Source organism: Meriones unguiculatus, chromosome 5 (assembly GCF_030254825.1).
Source record: "Meriones unguiculatus strain TT.TT164.6M chromosome 5, Bangor_MerUng_6.1, whole genome shotgun sequence".
Classification (NCBI taxonomy): Eukaryota; Metazoa; Chordata; class Mammalia; order Rodentia; family Muridae; genus Meriones; species Meriones unguiculatus.
The window spans coordinates 113,465,154-113,483,626 of record NC_083353.1 but is presented as its reverse complement, the minus strand read 5'-3'; the positions used below and the strand labels follow the sequence as shown (position 1 = coordinate 113,483,626).

Below are 18,473 nucleotides of genomic sequence, written 5' to 3'. Positions count from 1 at the left end.
GTCTCCTACGTATGCCTGTGCCTGTAGGTTGCTGTTACTTCCTGTTCTTATTAATGTGCTTGCTGTTTACAATTATACATGTATGTGTTGATTTCCTACCAATGGGAATGGACCTATCCAGATGCTGCTGCTTTCAGCTGGGCAGGAGGGCTGGGAGTCTGAGGCAAGAAAAAGGCTCTGGGGTTTGATCATTCTTAGCAGCAGAAAAGAGACTGTAGACAGAGTTGCAGAGACAGTGAAGAAAATCACAGAGACGTCATATTTTATTGACAACTGGATTTCTACATAGATAAGCTTTTGGTTTGTACATAGAATGATGATTATTCTTCTACCAAAACACCACACCAAACCTCACTATCTTAAAAAATGTGAGTATGTGTACACACAGAGAGAGCACAAACCACACTATGTATATTGTATCAATTTTAAGCAAAAATAATGAAGAACATCCTCATGGTGGAAAGTGCCCTATGACCAGTATGCTTTCCATTTCTATGATGTGGAGACACTTTCCTGGGGTCTGATAGGTTCATCTTAGCCATCTCGATCATAGTGATCACTTTAAGGGCTTCCAAATGAATGTTGCTCCAGTTAACTGACAAATCCTTCTCTCCTTAAGGTGACAAAGAATGTCATTCCAGGCCCATTTATCTTGATCATAAGCAAGGACAACACAGTTTTCTTTCATGATGCTGCTGGGTTCGCCATCTTGCCAGAACCTGGAAGAGAAGCAGAGCAGTGAGATAGAGATGACATCACAGAATGACCCAGAGAAACAGAGTGAGCAACAGTGCACATGGGGGCAGAACAGACCTGCGACCTCCTCTACGAGGTCACCAGCCATAGGTGGCTATCAAGTGTCTGAGGTATGACCTCCTTAACTCATAATAATCAGTAGCCTTCCTATATATTGTGACAAAGCACACAAAGAAATCAGGGAAAAACTACCACTCACAATAGCCTTTGTTTCCTTATCCAAAGAACTTAGAATAAGTCTAACCAAGCAAGTGAAAGACTCCAACGACAAAAACTTTAAAACACTGACAAAGGAGATAAAGGAAATGACAGAAGATGAAAAGGTCCCCCATGCTCAAGGGTTGGTAGAAGTCATATTGTGCAAATGGCCATCCCAACTAAAATAATCTAGGGATTCAACTCAACCCCATCAACATTCTAAGGCAATTTCTTACAGAAACTGAAAGGCAAACTTAAATTTCACATGGGGACACAAATGCCCCCAGGATAGCTGAACAATCCTGAAGAGAAAAAAAAAAAAAACAAAAAAAAAAAAACAACACCCAGATTTTAAATCATACTACAGAGCTATACCTAAATATATATCAGCGTGTCACTGGCATAAAAACAGAGTTCTGGATCAATGGAATAGAACTGAGGACCCATACATCAGTACCCATTCCTACATCTACTTGACTGTTTACACTGAAGCCAGCAATAAAGATGGGAGAAAAAACCAGCATCTTCACCAGTCGGTGCTGGCAAAACTGGATAGCTACATGTAAAATAATGAAACTGAGTCCTCGCCTCTCAGCTTGCTCAAGACTCAATTCCAAATGAATCAAGGACCTCAAATAAAACTGGACTCCCTGTATCTGACAGAGGAGGGAGTAGAGAATACCCTTGAACTCATTGGCATAGGAAAGGCTTTCTGAACAGGACCCCAGTGATCCCTCTTAAAGGCATTAAGAGCAGTATCTAATAAATGGGACTTCACGGAAGTAGAAAACTTCTGTACACCAAAGGACACCACCATTTAAGAGGCAGCTTACAGGATGGGACAGAATGTTTATTAGATATATATCTGACAGAGGGTTAAGTATCCTAGAACACATGAAGAACTGAAAGGGAAAAAAAAGTAAACAGCAAAAAAAGAAATAGGGACTGGAACTAAGTCGAGAGCTCTCAAAAGACGAAATCCAAGTGGCCGAAAAACATCCTTAAGATGCTTGACATTCTTTGCCATCAGGGCAATGCAGGTTAAAACTGCTGCGAGATTTTTATCTTGCCCCAGCCAGAATGCCTAAGATCCAAACAAACAAATGATGGTGCGTGGGGACATATATGCGGAGAAAGGGAAATACGTGCTCATTGCTGGTGGGAGTGCAAACTGGTACAGCCACTTTGGACATCCATGTGAAGTGTCTTCAACAATCTAGAAACAGATCTACTACTATAATCCCACTATACAGTTCTTGGTCATATATCTGAAAAACTACGTAGTTCTGCAGATCTAAATTCCTGTTAGTCCATGTTCATTGCTGCTCTAGTCACAGTAGCCTGGGTGTACATGAGTTGAGGAACTGAGAGTGAAAATGGGGTATATTTACACAGTGAACTATGATTCAGTTGTTAACAAAATACAAATTATGACGTTTACAGGGTGGTGCTGGAAACAACCATTCTGAGTGAAAACGCTTGTCCAGAAAGACAAGCAAACAGATACAGGTAGATGCACAGATAGATTTAAAGTGAAGTTGTCCTGTGTTACCCCTTTTAGATACCTAGAGCTAACAAAAAGTCTAGTGCCAGGAATGGGTTACTTCCTTTGGGTTTGTTAGCCAGAGAGGTCCAACAGACCCCTAAATATTACAGCTTATTACCAACATTAGTGATTACCCCCCCCCCAGAACTTGACAGCATGACCCTATTGTTAAAGACAGAAACATACTTGAGTCACAAAAATAAAGCTGGTACTGCTTGGAAGCTTCGTCTCTACTGACTAGCTTTTATAGTGCTGGAAGGTGCGGTGAATGCTACCTGGGGAAAAACAGTAATCATCAGCCTTACCTAGCTGTGAACCTGGCAAGCTATAATAAAAATAACTATCTGGCAACAATAACATCGCAACTGGTACTGTAGTGACATGAACACAAAAGGGATAAAGAACTTTCTTATTGGATTTAAGTCCTGCACCAAAGAACGAAACCTGTGTCTGGCCATTGACAGCTCAAGAACTTGTGGTTCCTAGGTTCCTAGGTTCCTAGGTTCCAGAGGAGAGCCTACACCATTAGCCTGCTACATGGACACAGCCTAAGCCATCTCCTAATGAATCATCATTATACCCATAGGTTAGTGCATCCTACCGTCCTCGTCACGGAAGGTCCTGTTTGCGGTAGATAAAAATTAGCACCCAGACCCACAACTGGCCAAGGTGCAAGTGACAAGAGATTATGGAATGCTCGGCCCTAAGTGGGACATCTGCATCACATCCCTTCCTACTGAGGTTCAGGGATCTTGGTGGAGGAGACGGTTGACTACAAAAAACCAGTGTCTTCTAGACATGGCGGCTGCACACATGAACTCCCAGTGATTGTGGGAGCATGCACACACCTTGTGCAACACAAAATGGGTAAAAAAAATAAAAAAAAGATGACACAAAGTTGAGTCGGAGGGTGAAGCAAATATGAACAAAACACATTGTATGAATCTCAAAGAAAAGAACTAATTGTACAAGAGAAAGAAATATTGTTTCTCCACACTGAGGTGTCCTTTAAGTGTTAGGTGCACATGGATATACTGTGTTATTTAACTGTGTTAATAATTGGTAATTATTATATTATAATAAAATTCATCAGTTTTTTCTTTTCTTTGCTTTGTGTGTGTGTGTGTGTGTGTTTGCTTTGTTGTTTTTCTCTTTGAAACACGGTCTTGCTATGTATCTAAGGCCTCTGTAGAACTCCCTATGTAGCCCACATTGCCTCAAACTATCACCCCTACTGAGTCCAACTCATAAACACAAGATTATATGTGTGTGCCACTATGTCTGACTCTTTTTTATTTTCTTAACATGACACTAGAAAAACTTAGCTTGTACCTGTAGTTTTATGTTATATTTATATTATACAATTATGGTTTCAAGGAACAAAATTAACATGTTAAAGCTCAAAAATAATTATGGCTCCTATAACATTGTTTATCTACATGATAATCTTAAGAAATCCCTTTTCACATTACTCTCATGCTATCTGTTCTTTAATCAACATTGAACAATGAAGAATACTGAACATCTTGCTGAACTCATAGGGTTATTCTGCAGTGAGAACACAGGACGTAGAGATCACTGTTGAATAAGTGTTGTTGAATAAGCACTTACATGGGTTTCTCCTACTTTAAAAGAGTTCTCCTTGCCACCTTCTTTTCACTTTTGCCTATAAACACCCTTAGCCCTAATCAATATACTCACGCCATGCGTGGGTTAAATGGCGTCTTGTCCACCCACTGCCACTGATCCTCCATGTTCTCAGTGGTAAGTCCCAGGAAATAGGAGAACCGTCGATCCAAAGACTGAGTCACAAAGTTCTGCATACAAAATATAAAGTTTTTTTCTTGGTAAATGCACTTGGATGATGTCCACTAGGCTGATAAGGAGGAAGAGGTCAATGAGATCACAGGTTAAATGTAAACATCATGGTATCAGACAAGTCTGTCTTCGAATCTGCTTAGTGTGATAAGGGGAGCTTTAGCTTCACCAAACCCTGAGTTTTCTGATAATTCCACTGCTTCATAGAATCAATGTAAAGATTAAGTGAGATGGTATTTGCAAGGGTGCATATGAGCTCACAGAGACCGACTTAACCAGAACAGGGTCTACATAGATCTATACCAGGTCTTCTGTGTATGTATTTTAACTATTAGCTTAGTGTTTTTGTTGGACTCCTGGCTATGAGAAGGAGTGGGTCTCTGACTCTCTTGCCTGCTCTTGGAAGTCTTTTTCTCCTCTTGGGTTGCCATGTACAACTTTGATATGATAGGTTTTGCCTTGTCATATTATATTTTGTTTTGTTATGTTGGGTTGTTATCTCTTAGAAGACTATTCTTTTCTGATAAGATACAGAAAAGGAATGTATCTGGAGGGGAGGGGAGGTAGGAGGAACTGGAAGGAGAAGAGGGAGGGGAGATTGTAATCAGGATATATTGTATGAGGAAAGAATCAATTTTCAATAAAAGAAAAAAAACTTTTCTGTATTTCATTCAATTCTATTTCATTTGAAGAGTTGGAAAACTTACCGATGGCAGAGTCAAGAAGACAGAATCCCTAAGGAAATATTCTGTTGACCTAAGAGGAAGGAGGAGGAGGAAGAGAAGGAGGAGAAGAGAGAGAGGGAGAGGGAGAGGGAGAAGGAGAAGGAGAAGGAGAAGCAGCAGCAGCTGGGGTAGATCACATATATGAAAATATATCACACAAAAAGAGGAATTCCAGATCTTAACAAACTGAATTTACATTTAAATGTTATTATTATTTGTAGAATTAGCACCACATGTTAGAACTGTTTTCCACTTATAAGATGGCATTTCAGTCCTGATTAACCACTTATGTAGTTATCTGTGCGCAAGGCTTACTCTATACCTGGCTCTGTGCAGGAACTGGAAATATAAAATTAAAGAAAGTTGACTCGAGCCTCCCATCAGGCGGGAGTCATTGGAAGAGCTGCAGTTCACTGGAGTAAATGCTGACACCCCACCACGCTCAGAGAGCCTTAGTAGAGCCCACCTCATAGACTAGGGAGCACAGAGCAGGAAAGAATGGGTTTCTGGGAGAAATGGCACATTGTTAACCTCTAGAAAGACCAGAAGTTGGCCACATAGAGAAAACTGACCAGTTTCCTAACAGTACTTACACTTCTACAATGCACAGGGTCTGCACCAGATCCTCCTTGGATATGCTACGGCTGTTAGCTTGGTGCTCTTGTGCGACTCCGAACAGTGGAGTGGATGGGCCTCTGACTCTTTTGCCTGCATTTGAGACTCTTTTCCTTCTATTGAGTTGCCGTAATCGGCCTCAATAGGAGGGCTTTTGCCTCTTACTGTATCTTTTTCTTTTTTTGTCCTATTCGGGTGTCATTTCTTGGTGACTTGCTCTTGTCTGAGGAGGAAACGGAGGGGGTGGGAGAGGGAAAGTGGGAAGGAGCTAGGAAGAGTGGAAATTGTGGTTGGGAAGAACCTATTTTCATTTTTTTTAAAAAAGAAGAAAGAATAAACATTTAGCATATAATTTCTCATGTGTATAATGTTTTCTATTATCAGATAAAGGGCTAAGTATGCTATAATGTATATTGGACTTTGTTATTAGGAAAATCAATTAGTTGAAAACCAAAGAGATGGAAAGGGAAGGGAAGGGAAGGGAAGGGAAGGGAAGGGAAGGGAAGGGAAGGGAAGGGAAGGGAAGGGAAGGGAAGGGAGTGACAGAGGAAGAAAAGACTTCCCAGGCTGATGGAAATGACGAAGGAAAAATACATAGACAAGAAATTTCTTCTCTATGAAGAGATTTAAAGCAAGAGAGTAACTGGTGGTCCTAGTTAACTTTAACTGTCTACTTGACACAGCCTAGAATTACTTGCGAAGAGAACCTCAGCTGAAGGATATTCGAGTCAGATTGGCTTGTGAGCATGTCTCTGGGGAATTGTGTGTGTTGTTAACTGACGAAGGAGGGCCCAGTCCACTGCAGGCAGCACCATTCCCCGGGCTGAAAAGAAACTATGCTAAGCATGAGCCTTTGAGTGGGCCAGAAAGCAGTGTTCCTCCTCGGATTCAGTTTCAAGTTCCCGTATGAGTTCCCTCAACAATAGACTGCAAGCCGTAAGCTGAAAATAATCCCTTCCACCTTTGAAGTTGCTTCTGGTTGTGGTGCTTGTCACACCAACAGAATGAAACCAGAGCATCAGCATGGGCTGAGCCAATGCATACCTGTTCTGCTTCCGTGTTGATGGTCGCCAGATGACCGCCCATCCCTGAGCAGTTCCGCTCGCTCTCATGCCAGGTCTGGTTGTCATTAAGAGGAAGGTAACAATTAGACTGGAAGGCTCTCCAGCTGACAGGGCAGCAGGTCCAGGTACCTCCTCAGGTGAGAAATGAAACAGATGTTAGTTACCAAGGAGCATTTCATTTGTGACAGTTGCATAACTAACTTGCTATGAGTGTTACTTTAGAAGATGTTATTATTCCATGTCCCTGCACGTATTTGCTTTCGTATTAAAAAGTTTCCAGAGCTAACAGTGTGGCTCAATGGTAAAACACTTTTCTAGAATGTAAAAAATCCTGAGTTTGTTATTTAGCAAAGGAAGAAAAGAATTAAGAAAGTGGAGACTTAAATTAAAATTAAGCTAAATGTTCTCATAACAAAGCCTTTTGCAGAATATTGAATTTGTAAGAAAAGCAAAGACTATGTAAAACTCAACCATTTCTTAATTCTACTTAATCTTATAGATTCCAGAATATAAAGAAATAGGCATCTCAGCAAAATTATGTAAATTGAGAAGAAACTGTCCTCATGATATATTTGGGTGAAGGAAAAAAAATGAATGAAGTTCTTGTTATATTTTAGATGTTAAAAATACCCCTAATCTGCTGGACTGTAACCTAAGCTCTTAGGAGACAGAGGCAAGAAGGTTCCTGGTTCCAGGCCAGCCTGGGCTACACAGGGAGACCCTATCTCAACGAACAAACAAACAAAAACAAATTCTCTTGATGTGAAACAATTGCCTAGCATGCACAAGGCCCTGCATTCAGTTCCCAGCACCACAAAAATAAATGACTAATGTGTTGCACCATTGACTACAGTCATGAGTACTTATTCTGTCCCAAATGGCTGATATCCATTCTTGCAGCCAGTTCTCATGCTGCGTACCTTCCTGATTCACTACACATGCTCTTGAAAGGCTCGAGGGAAGCAAATAATAAAAAGGTTTCCTCGGCTACCTGTAGCTCCCACCTCCGGCTCCTCTCGGATGCACGTTAGCCTTGTGTGGTAGTCATATAACTTCGTCCCTCCTCCTCTCTTCCCATGTAAAGAGTAGCGATGAGTCACTGTCAGGCAGGAAAAGCAGTTATTTTTATTTCTCTGGGTAGCCACTGATTTAGAAAAACGGGCTGATCTCCCCACCACTCTTTTTCCTTCACAGTTAAGGCTCCCACACTCTCTTTCTTTCCTATGCTAGTTCATGATACCAGGTAAATTCACTGAAGGCAACTGTAGAAAGCTGATATTTTATTGTGTTGTCCATTTTGTGATTTAGATTGGAACTTTTGGAATCTTTTAGGTACAACGCTGTTTTCAGTTTCTTCCATCAGAATTTGTGTATGAGTGAGGATTTTGGTAAACACTGGGCTAATTCCACAAAGTTTTATGAGCAAATTTAATGATGTCTTTATTTTGAAAGATAATCAAATATTAAAAAGCAAAAATAGGTAGCCTCAGTAACCAATTGGTTTCCCATAGTAAGGGGAACAAAGACTATTTCTAACAGGAACTCAATGGCTGGCTCTTTGATATCCCCACCCCCAAAGGGAGGAGCAGTCCTGTTAGGCCACAGAGGAGGACTTTGCAGCCAGTCCTGAAGATACCTGATAAAACAGGATCAGATGAATGGGGAGGAGGTCCCCCCCATCAGTGGACTTGGAAAGGGACAGGGTGGAGATGAGGGAGGGAGGGAGGGACTGGGAAGGAATGAGGGATCGGGACACGGCTGGGATACAGAGTTAATAAAATGTAACTGATAAGAAAAAAATAAAATAAAATAAAGCAAAAATAAAAATGCACAGGCTAGTGAATTAGTGTATCTGAACACTCCTGGCAAAGACCGCCAAGTTAAAAAAAAAAAAATAGAATATTTTCAACGCCCAAGGTAGCTATCATGTCAAAACACAACCCACTCTTCCTTTGCAGTTAACCATTTCGTGGCTTTTAGAGTCTTCAACCCGGGCTTTGCTTCACAGTTTCAGCCTGGGGCCATACAGATCAGAAGGACCTTCGTTAGAATTTTGTACGGGTGGACTCAGATGACCTGCATCCTTATGCCCAGCACCGTTTCTGAAGCAGAGTTGCTACACACAGAGTTCATCCGTTTTCATAACTATCGTCTTCAGGGAGTGAAGCGCTCTGATCTCTTTGGCTCCTAGCCCTTTTCATCGCCTCCAGAGTCTGGCTGTTGTGAGCTGTGTTGCTCTGAGCATCTTTAACCTTGCATCCTAACGAGAGTAAGTGCACATTTCTGGAAGGTGTGTGCCTGGAAGTGGAATTACTGGTGTTAGTGAACATACGTGGTAAACGGGGTTGGGAAAGCCCCGTTCCAGACAGGTTTGTTATGCTGGGCGCCTTCCTGACGGTAAGCAACAGAGGCCCAGTTTCCTACGCCTTCGACATCAGTCGCCGCCATCCTGGTGTTCCTGCAGCGCTGACTCATTGAGAATTGCAGACTTACTTCCCCGACAGAGGTTGACTCGGTGGTTGTTTGCTGTTTTTATTTTCCATAGTGTCTACCAAGACCGTCCACTCTTAATTATATTGTTGACATGCTTCCGGTTGTTTTGACAGATTAACATTCATTTCACATATTAATGCAGTATAAATATTCTGTTTTCACTATAGCGGGCTGTTGTTTCTACATCTATGATGCAAGAACTCAGTTTCACTTATTAAGTATAATCGATGAAGCCTACAACATTAATTGAACAGAACTCTTCTTTCCCCGTAACTCTGCAATATCCCCCTTACTTTCAGATAAATAATCACATATTCGAATTCTATAATGCCACTGTTTATTCTGTCCTCAAGCCTATTTGTCTTAGGCCTACACCATACTAATTCTGTCATAACAACCTTGCCTCGCAGCTTGATGTCAGAAAGAACAAGGTTTTCTATAACATTAACGGTACTAATAACTTCATGGATATATATTTATCCCAAACCTTGAGGTGAACACATTTAATGCTTAGAACCTTTAAAATGTCAGTTGTACCCCAGCAAAGTTCAGTGGTTTGGAAGCAAACAGAGCAGTCTCATTAAGATTAGAAAATCAAGTGCACAGCTCTGATGGTAGGCCTAAGACAGTGAAGGCATTGTACGTGGGTACCCTGAGGAAAAGCGAGGTGTTGGGAATGCTGGAAATTCTTGGAGAAGATAATTCAAAATGACCTTCACTTTGGCCAGTGGCTTACCGAAACAACTTGTGATAAAGCAAGCACTGAGGAGTGAGATGAAAACAACAGCGAAAACCCAAGGGATCAGCTGGGGATGCTGGACAGCTTTTGCTAAGATAAAGAGAAAAGTAGGTTAGTCTCCTTTCTGCTGTAAGATGAGGAAAGCCAAGATTATCAAGGAGCAGACCAAATGAGAGTTTATAAAATGTTTTAGGAGTGCAGGAAACTTAAATATTTTCTGTGAGTAAACCAATCTTAGCGCCTCCTAGTAAATAATGACAAATATATATATATACTTGTTTTTATAAATTGAACATAAAGGCATAAAAATTAAAGCTTCTATATAACATTAGTAATGTAAAACACTCACAAAAAAAACTCTTGTTATATATCACTATTGAGCACACATAAAGAATTTCAAAAATCACTTCAAAAACTGAGCAAAATAATGAGCAGTAAATTTGATCTGCTGAAGTTATAAATGATCATCAAACAAATGCCAATATGTTCCATGTGGGAACCATGAACTAAAATATTGTGGAAAGATTTTTCATTTCTATCCAAAAACCATATTGAAAGCATGCAGAACAAGATAAAAACAAAAAACTAAAATAAAAGCAAAACAAACAAAAAACCCCCAAACTCCACACACACAAAACTTAAAAAACAATCAGGTTTTCCAGGATCACAGTACAGCATGGTCCTGGTGAAGTTAGTTGTAACAGACTGATGAGATTAAACAAGAGTTAAATTTTAAGTGTGTTTTTAACATTTTTTGTTATATATTTCTTTTTATTACTAGAACATCTTTTATCTATTTTTTGATAATTTCATAATCTAAGCAATGTATCTTGATTATATCATCCTTATATTCCCTCCCATTTTGCCCTCCTTCTCCCATCCATAGGCATCCCCAACACATTTCCAATTCCCCTTTTATGATCTCTCTGTTTTGTTTTGTTTTGTTTTTGTAATTGATGGAGTCCATTAAGCGCCGTCTGCTGGAATGCTGACTGATCTTGTTCATGAGTTCATGGTTGCAATGGCCATGTCATGTCCAGAAGATGCACCTGTATCTTGCTTATATTTAATATAATATAATAATATAACAAAATATTATTCAACGGTCTCACTGTGAAAATCCAGTAGCACTTTTTAAATCAATCAGAAAACCAGATAGAGCCTCTGACATATCATAAGCCCATGTCTGTGTGTTCTCTATCATCTTTCTTTCCTTGCCCTTCAAAATAATCTTCCAAAGTATTTAATTCTCCTTTTCTTTTTATCTAATTTCTTTTTTATATACTGCATCTCTTCTCTGAGTTCTATCTGGCTTTGGCATCTGTTATGCAACTTATTAAGATTTAGCTATGTCCCTTCTCTTTGCCAATGCCATCCTCATTTGTTCTCATCCCTATCGTCTTAAATCTTTGCACTGCCATCAGTTCACATTTTAAAGTCGTAGCCATAAATACTTCAACTAGTTAAACATGAAAAGGGCTGAGCATGATTGCGTATCACCTACTGTCTCAGCCTGCAGAAGTTTGAGGCAAGAAGGTCCAGTTTGATGCCAACCCAGGGTACACAGAAAATTCAAGGCCAGCCTGTGCTGCGTAGCAAAACTTTGTCTTACAGAAGGTGGAGGAAGGGGAGGAGGAGAAGAATGAGGAGAGGAGGAAGAGGAGGAAGAGGAAAAGAAGGAGGTGAGAAAGATAAAAGGAGGCGTAGAAGGAGCAGGGACAGGGGGAGGGAGAAAAGAGAGAGAGAAAGAGAGAGAGAGAAACTTACATTTTATTTGAGGTTCTTCCAGCTTCATTATGTGTGTCAGGAGATTCCAGAGCCTCTTCTACTTCTTTCCCAGAGTGTATATTTCCACCACAAGTGTATGCTCAGAAACATTTAAGATTGGACATAAATACCTCTCACCTATTCTAGTAAGATCAGCAAGTGTCCAGTATAAGAGAGCTAAGTGAAAAGAAGAAATCTTCAAACACGTGGTTTCCTCTAGTGTACTCCGACAGATGGAACAAAGAAAAAAGGAAATTGAGAAAGCAACCCCAAAACAGTCAGTAGGAACTTCCAGAAGTGTGTCATGTAGGATTTCTCAATGTGTTTTCACTGCTTGTGATGGCTATTCTTGGTTGTCAGCCTGACTATACCTGGAATGAACTACAATTAAGAAATGGAGGGCACACCTGTAATCAGGATCTGGGGGCAGGAAGACGCCTTTGATCTGGATCTTGAAGCTGGAAAGACACGGGTTTTTGATGCAGATCTTGAGGTGGCTCCCTCTTCCCTTCTCTCCTCCCTCATTTCCCTACTCTTTTCACTCCTCTTCCCTCTCCCTTCCCCTTTCCCTTCTTTCCTCAACCCTCTCTAGAATTCTGGGATAGTGGAGAGAGCAGCCTTGTCCAAGCTTGGAGAAGGGCTCTTACCCCAAAGGAATTTGTTGATTTTGTACATCTGGCCTCCACATAACCTTGAGAATAAATGTCCACCAAACATCTATGACACTACTCTTGTGGTTAAAGTCTACTAACATGAATATTTAGCAGCTTAGAAATGTTTCTTGGAGTCTATTTTATAGCACAGAATACCTTTCCTGAATTCTTCCTTAGAGTCATTGGAGGCTTGGAGGAGGTTAGGTCATAGTTCTTGCTGTAATAGTCTTGTTTCAAAGTTGGTGAAGTGATGGAGCTGTTGGCTAAAAATGTTGGCTAAACATTTTCCTAGAAGACCAACAACAAGTTTGTCAAAGGGAAAAAAGCAACAAAACCAGAAGAAAAAACAGGAAGTGTGAGATTCTGTTCAAAAGACATAATTTTTACAAATAGTAAAAGGCAAAATGGCCATCTTGACAGGCCTCCAAAGACAGATTTAACTTCAGTAGCAAAAACAATTTCTTTAATTATGACAATTACCATTTGAATGTATAAGGCTCATCATGGATTCATAATTATTCAGGCAGGAAATAATTTATATGACATAAAATATAAGCAAATGTTATATATGTCATCCATTTTCAATGGATTTCAGTGAACAAAGCATTATGAATATATACATTAAAATATAGTAACATTTTCTAGTACAGATGTTTACTGTTTGGTTTTGTAAAAATTATATAACAAATACAAGAAATTTCAAGACAGGTGATCACGGGCAAAAGAGTCTATTCTGTGCCCAGAACATCAAAGGCCAACATGTGTAAGTTATCACATCTAATAACAGGAGGAAGAAGAAGAAGCCAGGCACTCACACATACTTAAAGTTCATAATATGCAACAAAATGGAGCCAAATATGTTCATCAAAAGAGCCAGTAATGCAGGCTTCCCTCTCGAAGGTAAAACCCTGACATTAGCCAGACATACTCTTAGAAGCACAAGCTTATGGAAGGGACAAAAACTGCTAAGTCATCTGAGAAGCATTTGGTTATATTACAATGGCATTATTTGGTAAGCTATTGAGTAAATAACGGTCACAAACTTCATGTGGGATGTTTCTAGAGAGAGAGCTGGGAAATGATACAGAGAGTGCTAGGGGTTGGGTAGGTATGATTTTAGATAGATTGCTACGTGTCTGCCTAGGTGAGAAGGGCACATTCAAGCAACTTCTTAATGTGGGTTTCCGAGAGGGGAGCACGGGGGCACCTCAGTGCCAGAAGTGCCTGCACATTTGCAGGACTAGAAAGCAAAGTATGAGATATGCTGTGGCCTCTCTGTCAAGTAAGTAGAAAAGTAAGAGTGTGTGTGTTCTTGGAAGGGTTAATTCAAAATCATCTCATTCATGAATTAATCTTAATCATGCGATGTTACTGCTTTATACTCGTTTAAATGTGGCGTCCGCTTTTGTGACCATCGAATTTGTATAAGCTGTTCAGGTTGACATTTTGGGAGTTGCTCTTTCAGTCTGATTTGGGCATTTGGTTTTTTTGACACATGCTCTCTCTGTGCCCAGAATGAAGCCCAAGCTGGTTTAATCTACGATGCTCCCGTCTCTACTCCCTGAGTGCTGGACTTATAGGTGTGTCCCACCACACTCAGCTCTTAAACGATAACATTTTTTTTTTTCAGTAAGCTAAAGGCAACACTAGCGATAACTATAAGCTACATATGCACAATTTCACAGTAGAAATGTAATGCGGGAAAACTGACCTTTATGAGAGTGAATGTACATGTGTAAGCCCCACCTGCCCGACACCATCTCAGATAGATCAAGCACGGGCCACTGGTTCCGTCCTACCAGGGAATCCAGTGTTAAATTTCAAAGGATTTGTCAAAAGGCTGGGGAGAGATGCTTCTCAAGGACGCGTTCTCACATCCTCAGCACCACGTCTAAAATGTCATGGCAGCGGCCAACTGAACTTCAGTGCTGGAGTAGGGTGGTGGGTGGAGACAGGAGGATTGTGCTAGGACTTGCGGCCACCAGCATGGTTGAAAAGATGCCACATCCATTGTTCCATGAGACATGTTGTCTTGAGAGAATACGGGAAGGAGCCACAGAGGAGAGCCCTGTGCAGGTGTACATGTGTGTACCATAAACACAAAAATAAATAAATTAATAATTTCATTTGGGGTTGGTACAAATTCATTCCTATTTTTAAATTTGACTCTCTTCACAAGAAGTTGAAAATTTCTAATGAAATTATTGAGTTTATATCATTCACGAGAGAGAGAGAGAGAGAGAGAGAGAGAGGAGAGAGAGAGAGGAAATTATGGGCTTTATAACATGTGTGAAAGGAAATTGAGTATAAATTTACCGGTTATTTTAGAGGATGGAGTCACTGAAGATGCTAGTGTATGTACCCCTGTGTTCCGCTGCTATGAAGACAAGATAGAGCCTTCCTGATGAATATGGCACTGGATGCTGACACAAGCAAAACAGTCTGAATGTCCCAGACACAGATTCTAGCTTCCCAGGGGCTCAGGCTCTGAACTCCACTGCCTCTCATCGTGTCATCATTTTTAAGGCATTTCTTTGAAATTAAACAGAACTAAACATCATTTGGGTGAAAGTGAGTGGTGGAGCAGTTAGCCTGAGCAGGTGACAGTTCTAGTTTTAATGGGCATGCAGATTTCCATAGGAGCCACTAGCCTACATTTCCACTAGTAATGTTGATGGCTCCTCATGCCTCACATCCTTGTCAGCTTTTGTTTCCTTGAGGAAGCCATTGAGAATAGAATCTCCATGTTCCTTTGTTTTTGTTTTGTTGTTTTGTTTTTGAGACAGGGTCTCACTTAGGTAGCTCTGGCTGTCTTGAAACTTGCTCTGTAGACGAGGCCATCCATGAGATTATGCGTTTTAGAGCTGACAGGAAATCTGTACCCACGAGACCTCAACAACATGGTTTCCTAAACAGGACCCAAATTATGACAACACCAATGGACATTCTGTCATATAGGGGATAATCTCACAGGGTCCCACCCCTAGATAAAGAACTAAAGGCAATTAAACAACTGCTGTGGGGAGAATTAGTCTTTCCCCGGGATGAGCCCCCAAAATGATTATCCAATTCCAAGTGATCATTCCTGAGATCACATATCTACAAGCAACGCTAAACAGATTCTACAGGCTGTCTTTATAGTCCTGTGCATTTATACACAGATGTAATAGTAAAAATGACAAGAAAAACAAGTCATGAATTTGAGAGAGTGTTGCAGGAGGTACATGGAGTGGGCAAAGTGGAAGGAAAGGGAGGGGAGAAATTACATAATTATATTTTAATTTTAAATTAAATATATATTTAAATAAATAAAACCATGGAAAACTTCTAATGATTCTTAGATTTAAACTGCAAGTTTCCTACTTATTTTCATAGGGAACACTGCAAGAAGCAGAGCATCGTTGCTAAAATCCAGAGTCTTGTCTGAACACATTCAGTTTGAAATGCTTTTTACCTCCATGTGAAGCAGTGGGATTACATACGACAGATTCAGAATGGAGCTCACTATGAGCAGGAAGTCTGACTAGAACAGGAAGTTTGATTGCTCATGGAGAGATGGCATTTTTTCGGCATGATTGCATTTTAGGGCAGATTATGAAACATATTGCCAATTTTCCAGGATGACTTTGGTGAGTCATCCTTAGGAAAGAGGAAGCTGTCTGGGGAGCTAGCAAGACCTCTGATGGACATGGTCAGGCCAGAAAGGTTAGTAGTTTTCAAACCCCTAGATAGAATCCTCTCACAGCTCAGCTTAACTCTGTTATCCTTATCCTCCTTATGTGTTTGACGGCTAAAGTCTGTCATGCTGCTGCTGCTGAGCCACTCAATGCCATCTTTTCCCAATTCCTTTCTATATATCTGTTCTTCTCTGTATGTATATGCAGGAAAGCAAACCTTGCTGTCTCAGAGCTTGATTGTGTTTGTTTATGGCATTTTCTGTTTATGTATATTTTAATAAAGTGAGCTTCAGACAAAACAGGGACTCTGCAAGGTGGATCTCTGTTGGAAAGCACCAGGAAAATTAGCAATCACTTAATATAACCAATGCAGACACCGGCTGCTCATCACCATCTCCTGTTCTCTTCTTCCCTCCCAGTGCTCTCCCCCTTTTCCCAAATAGTCTGTTTCTGCTTTTACCCCCTTTTAAAAGTTTAGCTTCTGTATATAAGAACAAGCATGAAGCGCTTGTCTACCTACAAGTAATGTGGTTATTCTTAGTAACTGGGTGAAGCCCCACTACATGGCAGTTCCTTTTCTTGATGTTTATTTAAACTTAGTATATCGGTTTTTGAGGTTAACTAAACATAAAAAAACAAATTCCCATTTAAAAACATCCCTGGGTCCAGGCATTTCTGTGTATTTATTAGTGATGTATGTGAGTAGGAATGAGTGAGAATCCATCTTCTCTATAGGATGCTTAGAATTCTGTCTGCTCATGGCAGGTGATGAAAGATAACAAACCTAACTGTCCACCTAGGGAAGAAACAGAAAGTGTTTTGGTACTTCAGAGAGTTCAAAGAAGAGAAAGATAAACTTGGCTCATCAGAAAAACTGTACAGAAGATGTCGCCACTGAGGTGGTCCTTTAAACACTGGAGAAAATTCCATGAGTGAAAAAAATTTCTTGAATTAGAAGGTAGCGGGAACAAAACTACAAAATCAGAGAAGAATAAGGGAGAGCTGTGTGGTAGTCAGGGCCCAGAGGAGGTAGGAGTAGAAGCAGAAACTGAGGCTGCTGTGGAGGGCTCGAGATCTAGACTGAAGACTTTTCGGCTAATGTTAATAAACAATTGCATTTTTTGAACGCAAATCCATTTTAATGCTATTTCACTTATTTACTTACTTACTCATTTACTTAATTATTTTTATATTCTGCTGCAGTTTTTCTTCCTTCCTCTCCTCCCAGCCCTCCTCACTTCTCCACCCCCATCTACTCCTCTGTTTCTCTCAGAAAAGGGCAAGCCTCCCAACCAGCCCTGGCATATGAAGTTGCAGTAAAACTAGATATATCCTCTCCTTTCAAGGCTAGACAAGGCGACCCAGTAGGAGGAAAATATCCCAAAGGCAGGCAACAGAGTCAGGGACAGCTCCTGCTCCCACTAATAGGAGTTCCACATGAAGACTATACAACTGTGCTATTATGTGTAGAAGGCCCTAGATCAGTCCCATGCAGGCTTCCTGATTGTTGGTTCAGTCTCTGTGAGCTCCTATGAGCCCAGCTTAGTTGATTCTGTGGGTTTTTTTGTGGTGCCCTTGACCCCTCCGGCTCCAACAATTCTTCTTCCCTTTATTCCACAGGATCTATTTCCCAAGCTCTGCCTAATGCTTAGCTGTAGGTCTCTGCATCTGTTTCCATTGGTTGCTGGGTGAAGCCTCTCTGGTGACAGTTATGCTAGGTTCTTGTCTACAAGTATAGCAGAGTATCAGTAGTAGTGTCAGGGGTGGGCTCCCTCTCATTGCATGGATATCAAGTTGGCCCAGCCACTGGTTGGCCACTAGCTCCATTCCTGCTCCATCTTTACTTCTATACATCTTAGTAGGCAGGAAAAATTGTAGGTTGAGTATTTGTGGCTGGATTGGTGTCTCAATTCCTCCACTGAAAGGTTTCCCTGGTTAGAGTAAGTAGATGGCCAGTTATGGATCCATATCCTCCATTGCTAGGAGTCTTAGCTAGCATCACTCTCATAGATTCCTGCAAGTTTTCATCACCCTAGATTTCTAGCTCATCCCAGAGATGCCCCACTCCTGTTGTCTCACCCAGTACTTTCTACCTCCCTGATCCACCCACCTGATCCCTCCTGTTCCTGTCCCCACCCAAACCCATCTAGTTCCCTCCCTCTATCCACCCACGAGGTCTACTCTATTACCCCTTCTCAGTGACATTCATGCATTCACCCTTGAGCACTTCTTGCTGCTTGGCTTTTTTGGGTCTGTGGATTACAGTATAGTTATCTTGTACTTGATGGCTAATATCCACTTATAAGTGGGTACGTACTATGTTTGTCTTTCTCGGTCTGTATTACCTCCCTCAGGATGATCTTTTCTAGTTCCATCCATTTGCCTCTACATTTCATGACGTCATTGTGTTTAATAGCTGAGT

At 40.8% G+C, this 18,473-nt stretch overlaps 1 protein-coding gene across 2 annotated transcripts; it reads right to left on the bottom strand.

Moving 5' to 3' along the window:
- Window positions 1-224: 224 nt before the first annotated feature.
- On the bottom strand, window positions 225-11,953 carry Clec4d (C-type lectin domain family 4 member D). 2 transcript variants are annotated; one of them, XM_021662615.2, is made up of 6 exons: window positions 11,722-11,953; window positions 9,952-10,044; window positions 7,714-7,821; window positions 6,703-6,851; window positions 4,202-4,317; window positions 225-719 (listed from the first exon to the last, which is right to left on the bottom strand). In XM_021662615.2, exons 1-6 carry the CDS (start codon window positions 11,747-11,749, stop codon window positions 557-559), a joined length of 657 nt encoding a protein of 218 aa, XP_021518290.1. In that variant the 5' UTR covers window positions 11,750-11,953; the 3' UTR covers window positions 225-556. The 2 variants fall into 2 exon arrangements, with proteins under 2 accessions (XP_021518290.1, XP_021518289.1); XM_021662614.2 differs by having other exon boundaries at window positions 6,703-6,854; window positions 11,722-11,950.
- Window positions 11,954-18,473: the final 6,520 nt, after the last annotated feature.

What these genes read in the sequence shown, in the direction of transcription:
- Clec4d (XM_021662614.2), bottom strand. Translation starts at nt 11,749, where the DNA reads ATGAAGCTGGAAGAACCTCAAATAAAAT. An exon ending in GCCGGAGGTGGGAGCTACAG is followed by an intron (nt 6,855 to 7,713) that starts GTAGCCGAGGAA and finishes TTCTCACCTGAG; the next exon opens with GAGGTACCTGGACCTGCTGC. An exon ending in CCATTTAACCCACGCATGGC is followed by an intron (nt 720 to 4,201) that starts GTGAGTATATTG and finishes CTTCTCTTCCAG; the next exon opens with GTTCTGGCAAGATGGCGAAC.